At 41.7% G+C, this 24,156-nt stretch overlaps 1 protein-coding gene across 1 annotated transcript; it reads left to right on the top strand.

Annotated features, from left to right (window-relative positions):
* On the top strand, window positions 1-14,102 carry kif7 (kinesin family member 7). Its single transcript, XM_075461823.1, has 20 exons — window positions 1-62; window positions 2,576-2,977; window positions 3,099-3,296; window positions 3,435-3,834; window positions 3,935-4,282; window positions 4,920-5,112; window positions 5,182-5,337; window positions 5,464-5,622; window positions 6,339-6,478; window positions 6,621-6,742; window positions 6,871-7,011; window positions 7,105-7,310; window positions 7,492-7,689; window positions 8,153-8,278; window positions 8,426-8,602; window positions 8,686-8,901; window positions 9,076-9,282; window positions 9,517-9,715; window positions 10,466-10,627; window positions 13,400-14,102. The coding sequence occupies exons 2-20, from the start codon at window positions 2,647-2,649 to the stop codon at window positions 13,792-13,794; spliced, it is 4,074 nt and encodes a 1,357-aa protein (XP_075317938.1). The 5' UTR covers window positions 1-62; window positions 2,576-2,646; the 3' UTR covers window positions 13,795-14,102.
* Window positions 14,103-24,156: the final 10,054 nt, after the last annotated feature.

Here is a 24,156-nt window from a genome sequence, read left to right as displayed (position 1 = left end):
CAAAAAAAAAAGAAAACTCCAGTGTTATCCTGAAACCATGCTGTAACTCCTGCTATTCTAAAGTAAGTTCCGTTAAATATTACAGCTCACAGAAGCCACATCCAGTCAATGCGTGCGGTGTAGCGTTCCCACCGCGTATCAGTTACAACATTACCCAGCCTCATCTTTTGATTGTAGCTCGGACTGCTGGCTAACTTTAGCTTAGCTGTAGTTATTCTGGAAAAAACAAGCGCTTTGACGAGTTTGTCAACTTCGTGAAGCTGCGTAACGTTGCATTAACGAGAGAGAAAAGCCGGCATGCTCTAAGTTTTTTATTGTTTTTTTTTTCTTTGCAAGTAACGGTTTGTAAACGTCACCGCGTTTACTTTGTTCATTTAAACAATGGCGAGCTAACGTTACCTTGCTAACTTGCTTAACTCACAGTAGGGTGCTCCCTGCGACGGGATTGCGTCTCGTTAGGTTGATAACACCATTTCACACCAGCCCCCCCCCCAAAAAAAAAAACAGTTTTCGGAGCCACCTGAATCGCGGCCAAAGTAACTCACACATTTTGCTTATAGTGGATGTTTATGAACCTGTAAGGTTGCTGTTAAAAAGGTAAAGGTAAAGGTCAGTGGGTAGTACAGTAGCTATATTTAATGTAACTCCACCAAACTCATGTGGGACCCACACACTCGGTGCCTCCTTTTTAGAATGACAAGTTGTGAAACTCGGTTTTAGTTTGCTGTGTTGTGTGAACTACTTTATTTAAATAAATGTGTACAGCGGCAGAGATTCGGGGTCTTTTCTATGGACCATCCAGTTACACCTGAGATACAACGGTATCACATTTTACCTCTTTAAAAAGGAGATTGAAGAGTCAGAAACACATTTCTGAGAATGCTACTGGTGAGTCCAAAGGTGTTTTGCGCCTCAATGCTGAAAGCATGCTGTTAGATGAACTTGGTTGACATATTAAATCTAAATTGGAAAATTGTGTAGGAATTGTGAAATGAACTAAGTAATCGTTTTTGATATTTTGTAAGCATCAAGTGTCTGAAGTCTGAAACCCTTTGACATAGCCAAACAGTTGGGATCCAGTTATTGTTTTTTGCATGTCTCTCTACCTTTTATTTAGTCTTCAGCCATTGAAATGCAGGTGTGAGTGGACTGAGATTAAGTGACTGGCTTGGCTATTCCTGATTAATCCACTCTTTATTTTATAGAATAAAGTAAAACCCTAGGTTGCTTTCAGTTTGCAGCAGCCTCTGTTTTCTGTCACATCAACAATAAGCAGTAGTAACCTCATTTGAACCCATGTAGGCCATCGCATTGCCTCCACGGGCGAAGTCGTGCTTGTGGATTAAGTGGTGCCCTCTTTATATTTTTATATTCCTATCACTCCGGTTCAGGTTGATGTCTGTTTCATCTGTCCAAACTCCAAAGTGCTGTTGCAGAACTGGTCTTGCTTTTCAAAAATAGTGTTTTTTTGTAATCTGACTCTATGAACAGTTGTGGTGAATCTGCATCATTTGCTCTGGTGAAATCTTTTATTTATGGTAGACTAGGATAATGATATGCGTTCCTGCTGGAGGTTCATCATCATTTGGCTGGTTGCTGTGTGTTTTTTTTTTAACATGGAAAGAATCCTGTGACTGTCCCACTGTTAAGCCACGACATTCAGACCCTCCATCATGCCATGCTCACCAGTCTGCTCTTTTATTTCAGATGAAATAGTTGATTGGCCCATTCCTGTTGCTCTTGCCATCACACCGATGGATTTTTTTTTTTTTTGGGGGGGGGGACTCCTAATGCAATTGACACACTTGTAACAGACTCCAGAATTTTTTTTGCTGTTTAGTTGATGAAGAAGTATTGAAGGAGTATCCCACAGCTGTCTATCAAAGAGCCTTTGAGTCCAGTGTCTAGTTATATTTGAGCCTCTAAAAAAAAAAGTCGTTTAAATGTTAAAGAAGTGTAATTCCTAAACCCTTTCCTCGGTTTGGATGTGAATGCTCTCCGATTAAAGCAGATCTTTTGTCATATTCATTATATATAAGCGTAACTTGAACTGTATGCTAATGTGTAAACTGTAATGGGACGTCTCTTTGAAATGCAAGTTAATTATTCATAACAGACTTTTCCTTTGGGTTCATGTCGTGGCAGGTGTCTGTGTGATTAGTCTTTCTTTTGGCTTGGTTGTGAATCAGGGAGCAGGGCCGTCCTTTATGGCACTACTTAATTTATTAAGTCTTCTTATGCAAATATATAAAGACTTGATATAAAGTGCCTTGATTTCCATGTGTTTTGGGTTCTTTTTTTTTGCTCGCGTCAGCCATTTTTTCACGTGATTTATTGATCACAGTTCTCTGCTTCGGTAACTAGTATTGCATTATGGTGATGTTGTCTCCTAAATTAAGACATTAGAGACAGAGACGCTGTAGCTTAAATTAAGAAATATCAGGTTATATGCAGGTTAGTTTGGTACATTTTCACACCATTAACCACACCATCCCTAAATTCATAACATCCATCAGTCTGGAGACACAAGATGTTTCAAATATCTATGTTGATAGATGATATCTGTTCTTTCCAGCAACCTAAAGATGATCAATACATAAGGGTGGAGCAAAGAGGAGTAAGAGGAGCAAGAGGAGTGCAGGAAAGATGTCCTCCAAAGTACCCATTGGCCAAGGAAGAGGGGACGATTCTGCAGTCCAAGTAGCTGTTCGAGTGCGTCCCCTGCTGCCCAAAGAGCTTCTACACTGCCATGAGAGTTGTATTACCGTGGACCCTGATCTGCATCAGGTTACTTTGGGCCATGACCGACACTTTTTTTGTGACTTTTTATTTGAGGAAGCATGTTGTCAAGAGGAGGTTTATTCTGAGTCGGTGCAGCCACTCATAGATGCCTTCTTCCAAGGTTTCAATGCCACAGTATTTGCCTATGGGCAAACAGGCTCAGGCAAGACTTACACCATCGGAGAAGCTAATATTAGTAAGTTTTTGCTGTCTTGTTCTGCATTGTCATAGCAGTATGTTTCCATTGGAGGATACCAGAAAGAATTTCTGTGTTCACAAAACCTGTTTCATGCAGTAATGTGTCCGTGTACCAATAGGCTCCTTCAGAGATGAAGAGCAGGGTATCATCCCCAGAGCCGTTGCGGATGTCTTCAAGCTGCTAGATGAAAACGACCTCACAGACTTCTCGATTCGGGTCTCCTATTTGGAGGTCTATAAAGAGGAGTTCAAGGACTTACTGGAAGTGGAGACTGCCAGCAAGGACATCCACATCCGGGAGGATAAAGGCAACATTGGTATGGAACAAGCAGCCTCGTTAGTTCTGACAGTATTCTTTTGGCGTGTGATGATGTGCAGTACAGCTTTTTCCTTCTTTGATAATGGTTTTGGTATGTATTAATCTGCATTTTATATTACTGTATTTGTGACTGTAGTTCTGTGCGGTGTAAAGGAGTGTGAAGTGGAGGGTCTGGATGAGGTTTTGAGCTTACTAGAGTCGGGAAACACAGCCAGACACACTGGTGCAACGCAGATGAATCCAAACTCCAGCCGGTCACACACCATTTTTACCCTGTACATGGATCAACGTCGTGGAAGCTCTCGCCTTTATGGGACTGCTGCAAGCTCAGGACCACAAATGCTGTCTTCCAAGTTTCACTTTGTTGACCTGGCAGGGTCAGAACGTATCTTAAGGACGGGTAACACAGGAGAGAGACTGAAGGAGAGCATCCAGATCAATAGCGGTCTCCTGGCTCTGGGTAATGTTATCGGGGCACTTGGAGATCCCAAGAGGAAAGGCTCTCATATACCATACAGAGATTCTAAAATCACAAGGTAGGTTTTGTTAAGGCATCTCATACTGTAGCACACAATTCTCACAACAAGTTTTTAAAATGATTTTTCATGCAGTTTGTATGTTTCTTGTTTTGACTAGGATACTAAAAGACTCTTTGGGCGGAAATTCAAAGACACTGATGATTGCCTGCATCAGCCCATCTTCCGCAGACTTTGACGAGAGTCTGAACACACTAAACTATGCGATGAGAGCTAGAAACATTCAGAACCGAGCTACAGTCAACTGCAAGCGTGAGCCAGATCGCGTGGAAGGGCTGGAGCAGCAAATCAAGGCCCTTCGCAGAGCACTTGAAAACCGTCAGCGCTCAGAGACCCGCATCATTTCTCACGCCGATCCAAGCAGAAGACCTCGACTTGGAGAGGGCGAGATCAGCAGGATGCAAGCTCAGAGTGCTCACTATAGGACTTGCACAGACACTGCTTACAGGTTGAGGCACTCTCATTTAAGAAGTTAGATTTTAAAACTATATTATTTAGTCGTGGCTCTAAAGTGCAGCAGTGTTAAACCTTTTACTTTTAACAATCGCATATATTGTGGTCTGGTATTTTCCCAACCAATGAGTGTTAAGTTCATGCTCGAATATAGAGATACCTTATCATTGATGCTACGTGCATATGTAGATACAAAATAAAAATAAAAATCTTGGATATCAAAACATTCTGGTTGTACCATAGAGCTGGATACCAAAAAGGCAGAGTAAATGTTTGAAATGACATCGAATAAATCCAAATGGTTTCACTTTAGTTTGCTTTTATTTGCTTATCCAAAAACTAGTATAGTAGCTTACAACCCTCTAAATCATGTTTACTCAGATAAAAGGTTGACTGAATACAGAGTTATATGGAATACGGAGGAAAAAAAATGTAATTGATTGGGATTGATGTATAAAAGCTCGGACGATTTTTATTTTTTTTTAAACATCTTTCAGGCCAGTGATGAAGTCACTCGACATCAGTTTGTTGTCTTTCTGGGTGTAAAATCTGCTTTTGGTTTCTTTTTAATAGTTTGTTAATGTAAGAAGTTTCGGCATCCTCCTTCAATTTCTGTTGTTGTTGTGTGACAGGTTGCTGCGGGAGCTGCAGAGTGAAGGGGCGCTGACTGCAGAGCAGAGTCTGAGAGTGAAGGAGTGGCTGTGCTCAGTGGAGGAGGAACGGAGCGGGCTCACCACTGCCTCTGGACCGGACAGCGGCATCGAGAACAGCTCCACCGAGGACAGCATTGCATTGAGGAGAGGCAGGCCTTCTATCAGACAACAGGTATGTCTCTTTCATTCTTTCAAATTTGTATAAAGGTCTGCCCTAATCGGGCTTCATTGTGTCATTTAGGACACGGATGCAGTGGAGGAGCGGTGGAGCAATGAGCATGAATGTGAGAAAGAAGATAGTATTGCTCATCTTCAGTCACAGATCCAGCGGTTGGAGAAGGAGAACACAGACTTTTTAGCGGCTCTGGAGGATGCTATGGAGCAATACAAGCAACAGGTTAGACGTGGTGTCATCATAATGTGGTTGTTCCACGAGAGCAGTGTTTCACATATTAGCTTAAGCGCCCTGTATTGATTGATTTTACCAATGATTTGTTACTGATTTTGTTTGCTTCTGTCTCAGAGTGATAAACTGCAGGAGCAACAGGACCTAATAGTAGAGCTACAGTTTCAGCTGTCTACTCTTGGACCGATGGGCCTCGGCCTTAACATGAGACTGCGGCCACACACTGCCCCTATGAGCTCCATGCAGCATAGTCAGAATGAAGGCCCACATCGACAGGTAACCACTCAGCAGCCCCCATATGAAGGAAGAAACGTACCTGATTTTGATTTGCCTGTTATCCACTTCAACGTAGTCATCTTGTGCAGTGTCCAGGTTCTCCTGCCAGATGTAGACTGTTCCCTACAACTACCAGTCAGACAGCTGGCAAGTGCAAATTTGCTGTGTCACCATGGACCTTAAGCTTGTGCAGGGAGCAAACACCAAATTATTTTTCAAACACATCCAAGCTTTCTATCAAGGGTCACTGATTTTGAAAGATGGGTCTACTGGCCTTATGAGTCAAAGGCTAAATGGCACACTACCAAGGAAGAAGCCTCAATCTATTATATTCAAGATGAAATGTCAGGTCAGGAGTGTTCAGTCATAGTTTTTTTTTGTGACATTCTCATGTTTTTGTAGCTTAAATCCATCCCCAGGGTCATACTGTGAACTATGAGTTGTACTGTAACATCCTGAGGTGTCTGAGGTAGAGCGTCACTTGAACTGTGACAGCATTCATCCACTCATGACACATTGAAAACACTAACACCATCATCAATCAACACTTGCCTTAGATGTCAGATTCGACACAGTGGAAAAGATATGGTGTAAATTAAGAATGCGCCTTTTAAAGTGTTTAGAACAGGACTCCCAGGTGTCCTTCAAAGCACAGCAGGAACGCTGGGAGTGGTGTCTCCCTCCAAAAGGTGACCACTTTTGTTTGTTTGTTACAGGTCAGTCGAATTGGTCATACTGGTCATGGACCTAATCATGATGGGAAACATTATGAGGAGCAGGAGATTCCAGGAGGAATAGAGATTTATTACAGGGAAAAAGAGGAAAGTTATTCCAGTGTAAACCAGGAGAGATTCAGGTATATTGTGTTTGTAGAACTCATAGATCATAACTTACCTCATTCAGTCTTATTGAAAGAAATGCATCGATGTCATGGCACCAATGCTCACTTTATGTGTGGAATATGTAACTAGCACTGTAAAAACCAGGGATTCTCTCAGACAGGTGAACCTGACCTGGACCAAGCGGGACATGATGTCGGGAGGACTTGTACCTGGTGGCAGAGGGCCAACATCTCAGCTGCCTGAGCCAGACCAGCACCTGTGTTTAGCCAGAAAAGCTTGTATGTTTTACAGCCATCTCTGTGACAGTTGATTTGGTGGGAAATCGGTTGGGGACTTGAATATGAATTATTCACTCAAAGCTCCATCTACGCTAACCTCTTATGTACTCTCCCAAATCTCTGTGTAGCCAACTCCAGCACTGGAGAAAGTCAGAGAGGTTTTGAAGGTGTTTCAGAGTTGGGACTTCTTCAGGCACAGCAGAAGATCAGGGAGCTTTCTGTAACTATCCGCATGAAAGAAGAACTCATCAAGGAGCTGGTCAAAACAGGTCGCAATTTCAATGCTCCTCCTTAGCTGCATTCTTGGCAAATAGATGCTCTCTGCTGTGTTTGTGTGTCTAAATGGTTTGTATTGTATTTAGGTAAGGATGCTCAGGCCCTGAATAAGCAATACAGTCATAAGATCACTGCTCTGGAGAGTGAAGCTGTGCAGGCCCGGCAGGAGCTGCAGGAGGCTCAACGGCAGCTGCAGGATTTAGAGCAGCAAGAGAGAGAGATAAGTGCAACAGACAAGACCAGAGCACAGGAGTGTCGCAGGAAGATAGCTGCTGCTCAGAGCAAAGTTCAGGTTTGACTTTCACACCTCTGTATTTGTGTAACCTAGCACATAGGCCTTTAACAGTCCCTCACAGGATCAAGTGGAATTGTGTGGCACGTCGAAGAACATTATCTTGCAAAACATGTAAAGCATTACATCTTCCAGACCTGCAAAGATCTGAATGGGGACATGTGTATGCTGAAAATGTTAGGTACTGAGTCAGCGACAGAGGGATACTGCTCGTCTGGCCAACCTTCCCGTCCAGAGTGAACGTCGCGTGTTGGAGCTGGAGAGAAGTGTCCAGTCTATGAGACAGCAGCAGGAGCAGCTGCAGAGGAAGCTGCGCGAGGAGAGTCAGCAGAAACGACGTCTGGAGACCGAAATGCAGCGACGGACTCACAGAGTCAAGGTAGTGTTGAGCAGCATCACATCTTTATCAATCCAACATTATCTCAACGTTTTATTAAACACGCGTGCATTACTGTCCTACGTAATGCTGCACTCCGAGTAGTGAATTCTTCTTGTTGACAGTGGTGTTTGATTGATTGTTTTTTTTTGGATGTGCCCACCTAAACAGGCATTTTGCAGTTGTGTTTGATGGTATCTTCATTAAATAAAGACAAAAAAAATCCTGGCTTACAAACATTTCAGACAGCTGAGGCCATTCTTTTTTTTAAATAGATAAACTTCCTTTGGGTTTAAATGCAACAACGTTTCCTTTGCTCAAATAGCTTTATGAAACTATAAACCATGATATGACCGTTAGGTAAGTGTAAAAATGCATTTTTCACATATTTTTTTTTCACACAAATGCAGTTTTCTATCTGTGTCCCTTAATTAATCTTTATCTCCTTTCTTTGTCACGGTGACAGGAACTTGAGATAAAGAATGAGCAGCAGCAGAAGATCCTGAGAATAAAGACTGAAGAAATCGCAGCCTTCCAGAGACAAAGACGCAGTGGAAGCAATGGCTCTGTCATCTCATTAGAAGAGCAACAGGTGCAAAAGTTTATTTGCGCACCTTAAGCGGTGGTGAATTAAAAATATGACGAATGTGCAATTTCTGTTCCAGCAGTTGTAAAAAGTTAGTCCAGTTTTGCAGTACGGCTTTATCAAAGCTTGATTTTTGTGACTTTGTGTGAGTAGAAGATTGAGGAACAGAAGCGCTGGCTGGATGAGGAAATGGAGCGTGTACTAGAACAAAGGAGAGGACTGGAAGATCTGGAAGGAGAGCTGACCAAACGCGAGGAAATCCTGGCCAAGAAAGAAGCCCTGCTGCAAGAACGCAGCGGGCTGGAGACCAAGAGGCTCCGCTCCAGTCAGGTATTTACAAACTGAATTAAATCAGGATGGTCTGACAAGGACTCTGCCAAATGCTGAAGCTATGTTATTCCGCTTTCATCCAGGCCTTAAGTAAAGATCTGATGACACTCACTGGGCGCATTGAGACACTTGAGCAAGAGCTGAGTGAGAGGAATGGTCTCCTTCGCAGCAGCAGTGCTCAAGACTCCCAACAGATCCGCCAGGAGATCTCCAACCTACGTCAAGAGAAGGATTCCCTGCTTAAGCAACGCGTTGAGCTGGATGATAAACTGCGGCAGGGTAGCCTGCTCTCTGCTGAGGTCAGATATCGAGCAGCTCGATACAGTTTTATTGTCTGCACACTTTAGGTCAAGAGTTGCGGCGCAGGGATCATATTGAGTAATCACATTGCAATAGCAGAAACTCACAAGAAAGTGGCAATGCATGTTTACTGTTAAAGGCTGAATGTTAAAGTCTGTTCATTGTGATATAAGGAGGAGCGAACCCTTTTCCAGTTGGACGAAGCAATCGAGGCTCTGGACGCAGCCATTGAGTACAAGAATGAGGCCATCACTCACAGACAGAGGCAACTGAGGGCTTCTGCCAGTATGCTCTCCCAGTGGGAAATGAACCTCATGGCTAAGCTGAGTTATCTGTCTGCCTCTGAGACCAGAGCTCTGCTGTGCAAGTACTTTGACAAGGTTTGTGTAACACCCCCCTCTTTTAAACTATATTCTCAGCATTTCAACACGCCATAAGTTTGGGGGGTTTTTTTTCAGAAAAAACTGCCAAGTTCCATCGCTACTGTTCTCATTTACACTCCATCTGCATTATCATCCGTACCATCAGCGCTGACGCCTTTTTACATGACATCTGCGCAGTGTCACTGTTGAAGGTCAGACCGATGCCTGAAGTCATGTGGATGTGTTTTGCAGGTGGTGTCTCTGCGCGAGGAGGAGCGAAAGCTTCAGCTGGCCCTCACTGAGCTGGAAATGCAGCTTGATGAACAGCAGAGGCTGGTGCAGTGGTTAGAAAACGCCCTCGATCGCACTCAACTCGACACAGATCGCCGGCTTACACAGCAGCAGAAGGAACATGAGAGGAGTGTGCAGCTCTTGTTGCAACAGTGTCGAGGTGAGAATCCCACCTGTTCTGCAGAGCAGGATTTGTGGCTTGGCGACATAACTTCAGGTTCAGCTCTTGATTTTCAGCATCACTTTATCACTTCTTACTATGACGACTTATGCTGGGAACATAACCTGCTCCTGCACAGTCTAGTCTGCGAGATAAGAAACAAACACGTGTACACTGATTACTCTGAGGTTTGTCCCTGTTGATGATATCTTTTTGCGCATTTTCACATCCATCTAATGTAACATTTAAAAAGCAAATCGAAATATCTGGAAAACTCAAAACCCTTTTTGTTTAACATTTTAGAACCTCGATGACAGGAAATGGACTCTGTCCACTCCACTCATTTTACATAAACACTCAAATCCAGAGTGTGAAAATCTCAGTTGACAAGAACAGCTTAGAAATAACTTTGTCGGTCGGGTTAGTTAAGCCAGTTCACCAAAAGTTTAATGGATATGTTGAACCTGGTTCTTAGTCCAGGCCCTTTGGCCTATTACAACCATAAACCAACTGATGTCTCACCATAAACAGGGTTTCTGTATCACAATACATTAGAAATTCCTTATTCAACAGCCCACTTTGGGCATATTTAAGATTTACAGGTCGTATGTAAGTTAAATCAAAGCACCGGTATTGCCAAAAGGTAATTGCTTGTTTATGTTGCGTGTGCTTGTGTTATTGCTCTATAAAGTGTGTCAATCACATTGATAGTAACTATATACCTCTGTGCATTTTCTCACATCGTAACAGAACAAATGGATGAGGGCCTGGCAGGAAGGCAGCGGCAGTATGAGGGATGGATCTATAACCTCAGGAAGGAGCTGAACCACTACAAGGGGGCTAATCTGGAGTTAAGCAACAAACTGAGAGAGCTCTGTGGGTCGGTCAGTCAACCAAAAGAACATCTGAAAGGTAAAGGTATTGTCCAATCAAAGTCCTTATTTCTGATTATGACAGTCACTGAGTCAAGAGCAGGCAGCATCATTTTTAGGTAAATCCATGAAGCAGATTTAAACAAGTTTAAAGGCCAACTTTCGCTGGAAACCACTTTTGTGTCACTCATTTTAAAATGTGGTAGGCCACAACAAGTCATATGAGTATGCGCCGCACCAAAGTGTAATTTGATCTACTTGGGCTGCACTGGTCATTGAAGGGTCAACCCACTTAGAGACACAGACAAATGAGCGCGTGAGAGAAGGCGAAACTTTGATTCGTCACTCGGTCGTAAGCCTCGCCCATAGCCTTGTATGGCATGGCCACAGCTAATCTGATGGACAGGCAGCTGAAATGGAGTCGTGTCTGTGACATGCAGATGGGACTGCAGATGGAAATTAGCTTCTAAACTACAATCTGGTGCAGGTCATCTCTTTACTTTGTAATTAATGTATTTTGGACATGGTCCCTGACTAAATAAAATAAATTAAAAAAAATAAATAAACCTGAAATCATGGCACCGATTTCAGGTGGTCACGGCTCCATTTCCTGTAGTTGGTGTCCTGCCGAGAGATCACGGCACCGATCCTCCCGAGCAGGTCATCAAACTGGGTCCTGGTGAGCCTGAAATACCGCTGGAAGCGGCCGTCATCCAGACGCAACTCCTGGAGAAGGCGGTGAAATTATCCGAGCTGAATGCACCACCGGATGATGTCACTGACCCAGACATGACGGCGTGTGCGTTTCAGACGAATCTCGGACTGCCACAGCAGGTACAAGGACGCGATGGTACTTATATCAGCCATGGTTGATGAGAGAATGAAATGGATAGCCCCTTGAGCTATTCGCTCATTTTTTTACTCGCGCGAATAAAGCGAGTAAATTCAATTTACACCCGCGGCAATACTCGCGCGAGTAAGGCGGTGCGAATACATGAAGACATGATTTTATCCGCCAACTTTCACAAATTCACAGCAATGATTGCCAATCGTTGCTGTGCAGCAAGAAACTCCGGGCACAGTTCAAACATAGCGCGCTGCGGGCTGGCAGTGGCACAGCTCAGCTGGAGGTCTGGGGGTGTGCCCCGTGACGTTTTTTTTTTTTTAGAAACCAATCAGAGGTGCCTTATTGTCACGTCGCGGATATTCATGAGGAAAACCGGAAAAGCCAGTCGTTTGCCACACAGGCCAATTCTAGCTCACACAAAACAGCTTGAAACAAGGAGACAAGGACGATATTTTTGACAAACGATGCACAATGCATTCAATCATAGTGGTGACCACAGTAATATGTATATTTGTAAATGAAATAACGATGGAAGTGGATCTTTAAGCATCCTCGTCACTCAGATCTTTATACATAATTGCACCTTTACTCATTTCCATGTTGTGTTCACTTGTTACTGTCACTTGAAGGAGTAGTTTAAACTAATTATTTTAACTACAGTCTTTAAAAGAGGAGCGTAGCCACAATGACATCACCCATTGGTTTGTTGGTATCTTTTTAGACCTTTTTTATTTTTATTTTGGGACTTTTTGGACAGGTTTGAGTTGCAGGAACAAAAGTACATCTCTTTTAGGCCTAATATCTACATAATCATGGAATTGTTCCAAGAGGGACATGTGGCACACAGCTTGTGGAGTGACTATAGCTGTGGGCACCATAATAACTTGTGGACCATGTGTATTAATTTTGAATTTCCTCAGAGACGTTGACACATTTTGAACGTTGTGGAGCAGACGGCTAAAAGCCCTCAGTGCCATTGCACTTCAAGACATTTCTTCATTGGCTAATAAGTTTGGAAATGATTAGTTGATAGGAATCTTGAATATAAAAATGTATTCTAACCTGGGGGTTAACAGTAATTGCACAAGAGCTTTTCCCACCTGTTGTATTTTGTAAATAGATTGTCCTGAGGCCGTGTATAAGTAGGTACACATGGCTCATCCTTTTGAATAGCTGAGAGTCTTTGCATTTCTATCAATACATTTTACAATTTTGTGACCATAGTGGTCAAAAACAACATCAACAAGGGTCCTCACATTCCCCTTGTAGTGAAGCCTTTAGCCAAAAAAAGGAAATGTTTCTTCTGGATATTTCCATGGATTATTGTTGCATCGTCATGTAGCCAACAGCTGGGCCTCATGTTTTATGTATTCACTTATATATGTCTGTTATGCCTGTAAACAGTCTCGATACGGTGATTTCAGAATAAAAACCAGCATCTTTAGCTTTTGATCAATACTTTAAATGAACCTCACGAGCCCGTAGGAGCTCCACAGGTTTTAAGAGCCAGCCAGAGTGAGTACCTGGTCATACGTTTACAAAAGCCTGAAGAAAATGTTCTTTCTTTGTGCTATTGGGTCTGTCTGTTTTACTGTTTTATCAGTGTGTTCCTACATCTGTAACTCGGTTCCAGTTATTCATAGAGCGATTCTGACTGTTCAAGAAAAACTACACAAAAACAAGCATTTGCGACGTGGTTTTAGAACAGTTTACTCTAAGTTTAGGCACGTTTTCTAGCAATGGGAAGGGGTTAAGACCCAGAGGCTTTGTCCATCTTTTCTATACTGTCTATGTTTTAAAACTTGTTCTACACTATGAAGATGCAGAGGACCCAATCTGAAATACCATCATTAGTTTGTTGTTTAGCAGGAAGCAGTGATGTGCTTTGCCTCGGTGTAAGTTTAAAGAGCATGAGATATGATTTCCTGCCACGTCTAACTGTGCTGCTGATGTGCTGTGTTTCAGTCTTTGCTGCTGATGGTAAACCTGCAAACGTTGGCAGTGTGGAAAAGCTGAGCCGCTACCACGAAGAAAGCCCAGACAGCAGCAGGACAGGGCAGCCTGACAGGCCCACCAGGTCCAGGGAAGAAATGCGGGAGCTGGTGAATGCCCCTCTCCCCTCCACGTGGAGGCGCTCTTCTCTCCCCACAGAGGAGCCCGCCGTCATGGAGGAACTGTTGCTTGAAGTGGCCGGGGACTTTCCTGCTAACCGCGTAGTTCAGACTGGCATGGTGCCCTGCAGTGGTCCGGCCTGCCTGCCGGCAGTTAAATCTCGCAGAGACTCTCGTCGCTCCAGCCTCAACATCGGACCACTGACTCCAAACAACGCATTAATTGATGTACGGAGGAATCCTGTCTGAGTAGAAATGTGTTCACATATACATTTATTTTCTGACGACTCTGCGATTTCGTCTTTTTTTCTTGGATTTTCATTTTTGTACTTGTTATGTTCTTTAATGAAAGCCCACTGATTTTTTTTTTATTTTTATTTTTTTTCCTACAAAGCACTTTTCACTACAGGTAGAGTTTATGATGTCGTACAGATGATACTTACTGTATACGGTCTCACCCTACAAACCATGTTACAAAATCATGTTCTCTTCCTCGCTCAGATCGTGTAAACTTTTGTCCGTCCACAATGTTTTTGTATTAAAATGTCTTTATGTGACTCAGGTTTTTGTGTTTAGTTTGTATCTCTTTTTCAGATATTACATCTCAGAGTGTTTCTGGTTCAAAAAGGGAGACAATCATAGGCTTAGGAAACGGGGGGTACGACCCAAATGTTGGAGACAAGCGCATTTGTCCCACCTAAAAATTGTTTTCTATCTGTCAGGTTTCTGATATGTGTCCCCCCCCAAACTCATTCCTACGCCCTTGGAAACATCATCATTTTTGATTCAGTCTGCTCTGCAATTTAAAAGCTGGATGAGTTTTAACTCAGCTGATGTGGATAAAACTAAACAAGATGCTGTTCATCTTCAGCTCGTATCTATAGCTCATCTGATGACTGAAAAAAGCCAGTTCCAGGTTAAACGTATTATCTCATGGTTTTGAAACGTGCTCCACCAATACACGTGATTGTCAAAGAAAACACACGTCAGTGGAAAAAGAAAATACAAATATTAGACTTTAATGGGATCATTTCAAGACTGCTGGGTTGCATGGATTCTCGTGTTTTATTGATCATGGACCTGCAGTTTGTCTGGTCTTGACATGAGTACAGAGGCGTTCACATCTGCAAGAAGCGGGTGTAGAAAGAGTGCAGCCCGACCACCAGGGGGCAGTGTAACGTCACTGAGCATTTGACCTAATGTTTCTCTTCATCTACACATAGACTTGGATACCCAGTTAGAATCTCTGCCGCTTGAAAAGACAAACGATTTTCTAATATATTTAGATGGTAGAGATTACTAATATGTGATCGACCTCTTTTTTTATATATAAACCACAGACATTTTCTCTCTCAGACTGAGTTCCCCCTCACTTTTTTGTCTGGAAACAAATCACTTCTCGGCTTTGTGCTCAGACGGCTCAAACATAAAGATGACAGCTGCTGCTCCACGAGTCTGGAACCACTTACCATCGGATGTTAAATCAATCTCAAAATACATTTCTTTCGTTGCGCTTTTGTGGCTGTCTGACCTTTCACTCGTTTCAATCTAATTCTGTGTTTCTCCTACAGTGTCTGTGGCTGGATGTGATCCTATTTCCCATTTTATTTAGCTTTTTATAATGGTGTTTTTATGCTGACACACGTTTTTGTTTAGTTTTTTTTCCATAGCGCTTTTGTCAGCTATTTCTATGTTTAAATATGCTTTAAGCATTAAATGTACTTGTATAATACGATCAGGTTACCTTAAAATAAAAAAGAAGAGATCACTGAGCTCTCTTATAGCCTAACTGTTATTAAATTAGCCCTTCTTGTGCTGAAATTGTGTTGCGTAACATTAGGTAAGTTGGACCAAAGTGTCGCTGCTTCACTTTAGAGTTTCTTAGTCATGCTGACGTCTCATTGAGACCTGATTCAGACAGAGATGGAGCTGCCAAAAAGCAACCTCCAGTTGTTTTGGAGGTCTAAAGGTAAAAAAACCCCCAATGTTTTAAGTATATAGTGCATAATTAATAAAAATAAATTCATGTTTAGGGGATTAAAGATAAAGCCATCCCAATTTGATCCAATCTTCGTGTAAAATAAAATAAATGCACTTTTAAGAATACACTTGTAGAACAATGAGAATTGACTACATTTAATTGAATATTTATGAGGAACAGTGATGCCGGTAACGCGTTAATTAGTAACTCGTTACTGTAGTCGGACTACTTTTTTCAGTAACGAGTAGTCTAACGCAACTACTATTTCAAAACTAGTAGTCAGATTGAAGTTACTTATCTAAAACGTCGTGCGTTACTATTTCTGCATTTCAGGGGAACATATATTTGGCTTTTGTCAACATATATTCACGATTATTACAACCATACATTTGTATTGAAATAATTTGGGATAATTTCGTTTTCTTATGAGTTATATCAGTGTCCGCGATGGGAGCGGGGTTCGCCTGAAGTCACTCGTTATTTTACATCTACCTACCCAGTAAAACTGATCTGTCCCACTAAAATGTTAAACACCAGCGATATCATTTGTTACATTTTACTCACTTTCCCTAATCATTTTAAATAAATACACCAATCTAAACCACAGTTTTCATCAGTGCCTGTCACAGACGATAGTTGATAGGTTTAGCCATTCGTGCTAACTTTATAACATATAGCCTACGTTTCAGGCAGTGCTATGGAGAGGGCTAGCTAGCTGTTTATCTTACCTGGTCGCAATTGATGACTCAAAGATGACTTGTTAACGTCTTTGTACTGTATTACATCCTCTATGATATCTGAATGAGTGTACGGGTGTTATCTATGTATACTTCGTCAGGTGTAGCTTTGGGTAATCCAGTAACAGCTGCAGTTGTAGGCGACTAGCACACAAACATTTCTGCAAAGCGACGGGTCTGACGATCAATCAGGTTTGTTTAAACTTTTATTGGTCAACGAGTGGATAAATGTGACATTTTTCGGTCAAAAACTTGACTGTCATACTGCCTTGGGCCCATAATTATCAGCAGGTTACGTGTTATGACCGTCCGTTTGTCTGCATCGCTGCGAGTGAATGACTGATGTTTTGTTAAACCACTCCTTGCTGCTCTAATGCGGGACAACTACATGTTCAATATAACTTAAGTGTTACCGTAATTCATAGATAGATGCAATCAGAGTTAAATGCATGGAGTCAAGAATGTCTATTGTATTTTTTTTTTTTTTTTAAAGAAGTGTTTATGTTAAATTGAGTCAAGAAACGCTACTTTATTTTTTATAAGAAGTATTTAAGTTAGATTTAATGAAGTCAAAAAAGCATTTAATTTGTAATAAGTATTTCAGTTAAATGAAGTGAAGAAAGAGTATTTTGATTTTTTTTTTATACTGTTTTTGTTTCATAAAACCACTTCTTGCTGCTCTAATGTTAGACAATTACAGGTTCAAGGGATGTTCAATATAGGTATTATGTATTACTTTTTTACGTAAGAGGTTTTTTTTATATTTTAAGTAAAGTCAAGAAAGACTGTCTTATTTTTTTATTTAAAAAACATGTAAGCCTATTTCAAGAAAAAGTTTGCAAATGCCAGTGTCATTTTTGATGTTCCGGTTAAAATACATGTCAATAAAGTGAGTATTGGCAAAACTGGTAGTCATTTTCATGTTATAGGGGCGGGGGATCAGCCTCTGCTGAAAGTAACTAAAAGTAATCTAACTTAGTTACTTTTGAAAGCAAGTAGTCAGTAACTTAACTAAGTTACTTTTTAAAGAAGTAATCAGTAGTCAGTAGTCGGATTACTGTTTCAAAGTAACTATGGCAACACTGATGAGGAATTAAGAGAAAAACGACCCTCTCGTGAAAAGGATTTCTTTTGGAGGTGGTGCGTTACCGAGTTTCAACGAAAAGTTCAAGAGTTTTCAAAGAAACCATTGTTTAAAGCGTGGTCTCCTCTAAAATTTTATATTTTGTTCGAGGGGGGGGGGGGGGTCCAAATTGTGGAGCAAAGTTAGAATTTAGCCGTTTTCTGTACTCTTTGTGCTGCATTGGTAGGAACAGCAGCACATATTTGAGACCGCGGGATTTGATTTTTCACCCTAAATATTTAGTGGTAGGCCTAGTCACTGCCGCTGTGTGGCGCTACAGTCGGGCATCTTCCAAAACTGTGGATTTAACAAGAGGAGCGTATGATAATTCTTCATATCCTTTAGATGCTGTGAGACAAAATAACATTAAGCATTATCTTATCATCTTATTCAGAGCTGATCTTCAATCATCAACCGTGATTTTTAATTATTTTACTGTTTGCTCGTTTCTCAACGTTCCTGCTTAGCGCAACAAGACGGTTTCAACATGAGTCCCACGCCGCAGCACCTCCAAAACACGCGCATACACGACGGAGATTGTTCGCCATTGGCTACCAGCAATTTTATGGTTTTTATGACGTCACCACAGGGAGGAGGAAGTGTTCAGAGAGGGGGCGGGAGCAGTGGGGAGGTGAGAGGAGATCACTGGAGTGTCTCTCAGCCTCAGGACCGGAGACTGAAGCGAGTCTTTGGACAGCGCGGATGAGAAGCTCCTCTGTGCGGCAGAGCATCCCGCGTCTCTGTTCGTCTGAGGGAAACCAGAGCATTGGACCCGGGGAGCCTCCTGATCACGGATACAAAAACGCTCGGTCCACCGAGGATCTCTCATCCACAGCCCGCCTCGCAGCCTCGGCACAGATGGTGTGGGATTTATCGATCCGATCCACGCGCTTGCTCACCTGTTTGTCAAAGAGAAACTGCTCAGAAACTCGTGCACATCTGGAGCCTGAACGATGCTGCTCCGGACGGCCCTCGTGCCACATGTGGATGTTTTAATCTCCAGGAACGCAGGAGTCATTTCCCGCGATAGAAAGTGAGGCTTTTGGATTGAGTGATTTTTTGTTGTTGTTATTTGTTCTTAAATTGTAGGCTATTAGTTTCCACACATCAAACCTAAGACGGGCGTGTTTGAATCGGTGCGTCTTATTCTCAGCCTGAAGGTGCACCGGCGGACAGACACATCTCAAATCAGCGCGTTACAGTTCGCATTCATTTCACTGAAACATTTCTGATCCAGCGTTTCACACACGCTTTAGTGTCATAGCCACAGCCGACAAGGATGCACGCGGGTGTTATGTCTAATAGTGGGCAAAGTCACATTTCTGGCCTGAGAGTCGCGCATGAAGTAAATTCATCACGATGCAGCCTGCAATGTGTAACAAAGCCAACGACACAGAGTGTTTATTGTTACAGGCCCGCTCTGTCTCCACCAACAACCCCTCACACCCGTCCAGTCCACTCTGTCGGCGAGGGCAACTTAACACCAAGAGTGTGAGATTCATGTCAGAGTCCCGTTTGTTTCAGTTGAGCGTAAATACGCGTCTCACATATTTAAGTGGGTTCATTCACAACAGCGGTATAGTATTTGCCCGTGTTTTCTTCTAGTTATGCAAAGAAAGTGACGCACGCCTTGTCGGTGCATCTGTTCCCCAATTAAAGCAACTTACGTCAGACGCACTGACAAGAAAAAGAGGCGTGCGGTTATGATGTTGTTTTGAGTTCGCATGTATACTAAATATAAACAGACGTGAACGTGCGCTCTTGCATTGTTAGGATTTGAGCGAGGCTGAATAAAGAATCAAAGCAGAGGGGTGGGGGGGTTCCTCTAATTTTAGGATTTTATTTGAAAGATTTTGGAGGCAGCACAGAAACCAAAAAACAGGCTCATTTGAGTTGGACACGTTTCATTTCTGATAGCAGTGGTGCATTGTGAGGTACAATGAATTTCGCTTTTGAAAAAAAAAAATAAAGAGTGACAAATAGATCAATAATAAACACTGTTTTGTTTTTAACTCGTGGAATAAATGAGAGGGGGGGTGAATATTTTCATTGTATGACCCAAAAAGTGCCATCTGAAGGTGATGCATCAAAGCTGCCATTTCCCACACGCTAATGCCATCATATTTTTCTCTGTTCCCAGGAAACCTTCAGATTTACCGTTTGCTGCTCTGGTGAACAACGGAGAGCCTGTTCCTGTCTTTGGTTATCTAGCTGTATGAGTGTTAATCGTCCATCATAAAGCTAGATAACCGAAAGCAGGAATGCCCTCCAAAGCCCCAGCTTCTTGCTCGCATCGGCCGACACAAGAAAAAGAAATTAAGACCAATCTAAACAAAGCTGAAGGATGTGATCTGTTGCAGGTATGTCATGACTAACTGTATTTATTTTTTGTTTTGACCAAATTATATTTACCTTTTGCAAAGAACATTTTCACACTAAGAGCTGCAGGAAAGATTGGGTTACAGTTATTTGACACATAGGTTATTTTTCAGTTAATAATGCCAGACTCTGTCTTTGCAGACCTTCTTATTTGTTAGTATTTATTTTGTGATTTTGAAGGTTGGTCAGACAGAATAAGTACAAAAAAAAAAAAAAAGAGGACGTAATCAAAGGCTTTATGGATTTTCACATTCCATTTTATTGTTGTTTTACGACAGATGAAAGACAATTCATGAAATCATAAGATTATTTGTTATAGTCTCGTAAACACCATTAGACGGTTTAAGTTAAATCTCTTGAGCACCTGTTCTGATAAAAACTAGTTCTGTGTTTTAATACTAAAAGAACAGTATTTTCTTTGATGCAATCCAATTTATAGAGTTATCATTTCTCATTAATTTGGAAATGTAAAAGCTAAATAGGCCCCCAGCTGTACATGGCAGCGTTTGTGCTTCACTGCCTTTAAATTCTGGCTTTTGATTTCTAACTTGTAAATTTTTTATTCTTTTTGTCCCACTCAAACTTTGATTTGAGTCCTTATGCCATACATTCCGCTGTTTTGCGGAATGTATAAGATGTAAAATCGTGCAAATTAAGTGGTTGAATACAGTCTGACCAAATTTCACATTTCAGATGTAAAAGCAGGCGACAAGCTCACGAGTTCCTTTACAAAAATATTGCATTTTTTAAAAGAAAAGAAGAAGAATTTAGTCAAAACAGCTGCAGGCAAGAATAAGCAGGGGTTAGCTCACAAAAAAGGACCCAAAATGTCTCCTGTTCTTGTTAAAACGTATATTTTTGATTTATTCACAGTCATTAAACAGGGCCCCACTGTATTACATTAATCTCTGATAGAGATCTCCTGCCAGTCACATGAAAGAATATGTGGTGTGTATTGAGCACGTGAAAGCTCTCCTTCAGTGCAGGGAAACACCATTTTGGCTTTTCTTTTTCTTTTTGTCATCTTGATGAAGTCTTCCTGCTGCCTCAAAAACACATTTGTTGATACAGAGCCGGGCTGAACTATTTGGCCCATCATTACCTGTCCATCGGACTCTGATTGGACCGTTCTTGAAGCCTTCCTGCCTTCAGCCTCCTCTCTGTTGTGATCGAGATGTAGCTAATTGAGACCCTCTGAGATCTCTGTGGCCTTTTGAAGGTCACTCAGTTGGTCACTGTATAACGACCACTATAGCTGAAGAAAAAGTGAGTAAGTCATTATTCAGTCATGACATTTGATCACACTAAAGGTGCTGGAACATGCCCCCCCCCCCCCCCCCCCCCACATCCTTGTGATCCTTCTCATGTCGTATACAAGTGGAGAAACTGTTTGAGCAAATGAAGAATCCTGTGGGTCCCTCAGTTTTTCCCAGAAACAAGGAAAATGACTAACGTGCCAGTTTATAGTAGGATTATCCTAAAAAAAAACATATATATTCACATTTTATTCCTCAACCTCAGCTGAGAGATACCACCTGTTAGCTTCTTCACTTCACCCACATAAAAGTGACAAAAGCAAATATAGTTGAATTATTTTCTAACTGAAAAAAAAAGTAAAAATAAAAAAATGGATAGCCAGCAGAATTAGTAAAGCAAGTCATATCAAACACCTAAAAGTTTCTAAATGCTTTCCATTTGTGTGGTACCACACAAACAAACCTGTTCCTAATTGTGCCGTTCGCTCACATTTGCAGGGCCATAAAGAACTTAGAGAATTAAAAAGAGAAAAAAGACCAGGCCTTCAGTCTGGAAACCTCCAGCTCTGCTAAAATGTCTTTCATTCTCATTCATTCTGTTCACTCAGATATTTCCTGTTTCCAACTGATTGTTTTAATTGTATTTAGACAAACTGAACATTTAAGCTGTAACACTTTTTTTCAAATTTAATTTACAGAATCTAAAAGGGATGGAATGAGTAGCAGAGGGATGAAACTCTGAAAGGTGATTTTGTTAATTAACACCCCCCTAAAAAAAAGAAAAAAATACAAACTGAAGAAGGCTTAACACAAGATGTCAGTTCTTTATTCTAAAATCAACATTTTCCCCCTTTTACCGTCTAAAACTCCCTCAATTATGTTATGTGTCGATTGAAAATAACTTCCTCCTTTTTGCTTTTGGTGTTTAGATATTTCTAAATACTTCCGCTGACTATGACATTTAATGTCCTGTCATAATATCGTTTGATACAAAGGTCAGTTCGACGTACAGGCTGAACTTAATTGTTCTTATGGCACCAAATAGACCAGGCCAAATTCCTTGTGATGTACAATTACTTGGCAATAAAACCTTTTCTGATTCTGATTCTGATTCTGATTCTGAAACGGAGGTCCGTCAGCGGGCCTAATTGCGTCAGGTCAGACGGTACAGTGCACTGCCGTTAAAATGGCGCGTATGCGGTCAAATGAGAAAATGGCCTGGGTTATTCCACTGGGAAGATGTAGCTTGGAAACATTAGGACACTGGCTTATAAGCGTGTTGTTGTATCCGCAGTGATGAAACGTAAAGGAATGACTACAGCACACTGGACTGCGCCTCCATCAGCGCTAGGCCTACTCATCCGACATCAAACCTCGTTGTGGGTTTCCCTAACAGATCCTGGCATGAGGGATAAAACAGGCCCGCCAAAAAAAAAAAAAAAAACGAGAACGCTGGACAACGATGTAAAATAAAGGAAACAATCACGCAACTCTGGCCAATAATGAATAGGAGGCAGACAAGCTCCGCATATTAACATAATTGCATAGAAACTGGGAGCAGAGCGAGAAGGCCTGTTTAAAGCTGCAGCAGCACCCAGCGTGTCCCTCACAGCAGCACCGGGGACAATCAGTAGCTCTTTATTTAGAACATATGACGTTCATTTCCATTTTATGGTACTTTTTCTCCCCCTCAAAACGTATATAATTTAGCCTGTCTGAAAAAGAGACCTAATCCTTTTTGTGTAGAAATTATATTTCTGGTGAAAGAAACCTTTTCTAATGCTGGCAAAAAACTATATATCACCACATCCTTTTGAAAATGTCCAACCAAGATTGTAAGACATGATTTTACAAATCCTAAACTTCACTCTGTATTGTGTTACATTTTAAATGATTCATGATCATACATAAGTGTTGTATGAAAGCTTTCTCTGCAAAGGCAGAATAATCTTTGAATTTTCTCTTGAAATGGCCCCGTTTGAATGCAGATATTTGACGAAAACTCACCTCGTGTAGCTTTTTAGTTTGACATTGTAAACTAGCTGGGTGTGAAAGATTTTTCAGAAAGAACATAAAGACCAATCCGACCCTGCTTTCAAGGTTTTTCACCTCTTTCTGAGTCAGAATAATGTATCAGATACAGAGTGAGAACTGTTGAAGCGTGCGTAAGGTCTCCTCCGCACACCTGCCATGCTTACTCAGCAATGATTTAGTAAATTGTTTTCCTATCATGTCAAACACAACACGCTGGGTTTAGGCCGCCACGGCGTGGAAAGAATAACAGGGGGGACTGTTCCTTTATTAGAACAGCAGGCTGTAATTAGACATGCAGCTTGGGGGGAGGGGTCCGTGTGAAGCTGGGTGATTAGAGGAGCTCATCCACCAAAATACCTCATAGCACAGATCACATGTGCAATTCACGCTCACTAGCTTCTTACTGTAGCATTTTACTCTCAGATTAAAAAACGAATGTGTTTGAACGTTTGCTTTAAACTTGAATAAATACAAATCAATGTGTATCATCTATTAAGACTGCATGTTTGGACAAACTCATTTAAGAATATGTGGTATTCCTTACATGTATATATATATATATAAATATATATATATATGATGATCTAAACTGGTGAAACACAAAGTGACCTGCATGTGAGATGCACCTGTTTACGTGTAAAGCCCGAATGTTGATGCATCAGGACAGTCTGCAGGTCGGTGTCGTGCACTGCAGCCGCAGGAGACCTGTTGGTAAACAGCGGTCGAGGACCACATTATAATTCTGATCCTGGCTTCTCTTCACAATGGCTGCTTTGAGAAAAGAGCACTTGACAAAGATCCGCCACTTCTCTTTGCCGACGTTATATATGTGAGAGGCTACTGCAGTAAATGCCGGCAGTCCAGACCAGACAGTGGCAGGTGTCTGCATCAGCGCTGCAGACACAAGAGAAAAAAGTTGCCCCATTGTTTTTCTACGTCTTTATGTCTGGCTCTCACACAGAGTGCATGGGCGTGTAATGTGCAGCCTCGTGCCCGAGATAATGTTAATGTGGAAGAATGTGTCCCTTGTGTCCCATGTTCCACACTGATAAAGATAATCCTATCCATGATACTGAGACTTTTTAAGGCATGTTGTTAGAT

This window comes from Odontesthes bonariensis, chromosome 1 (assembly GCF_027942865.1).
Source record: "Odontesthes bonariensis isolate fOdoBon6 chromosome 1, fOdoBon6.hap1, whole genome shotgun sequence".
Taxonomy (NCBI): domain Eukaryota; kingdom Metazoa; phylum Chordata; class Actinopteri; order Atheriniformes; family Atherinopsidae; genus Odontesthes; species Odontesthes bonariensis.
Note: the sequence above shows the minus strand (reverse complement) of the source record. Positions and strands in the feature narration are given on the sequence as shown.

Coding starts and splice junctions, on each gene's coding strand:
- kif7 (XM_075461823.1), top strand. CDS start 2,647: ATGTCCTCCAAAGTACCCATTGGCCAAGGAAGAGGGGACGATTCTGCA. Junction 5,113..5,181: donor GGCCTTCTATCAGACAACAG/GTATGTCTCTTT, acceptor TGTGTCATTTAG/GACACGGATGCAGTGGAGGA. Junction 6,479..6,620: donor GTAAACCAGGAGAGATTCAG/GTATATTGTGTT, acceptor GGATTCTCTCAG/ACAGGTGAACCTGACCTGGA.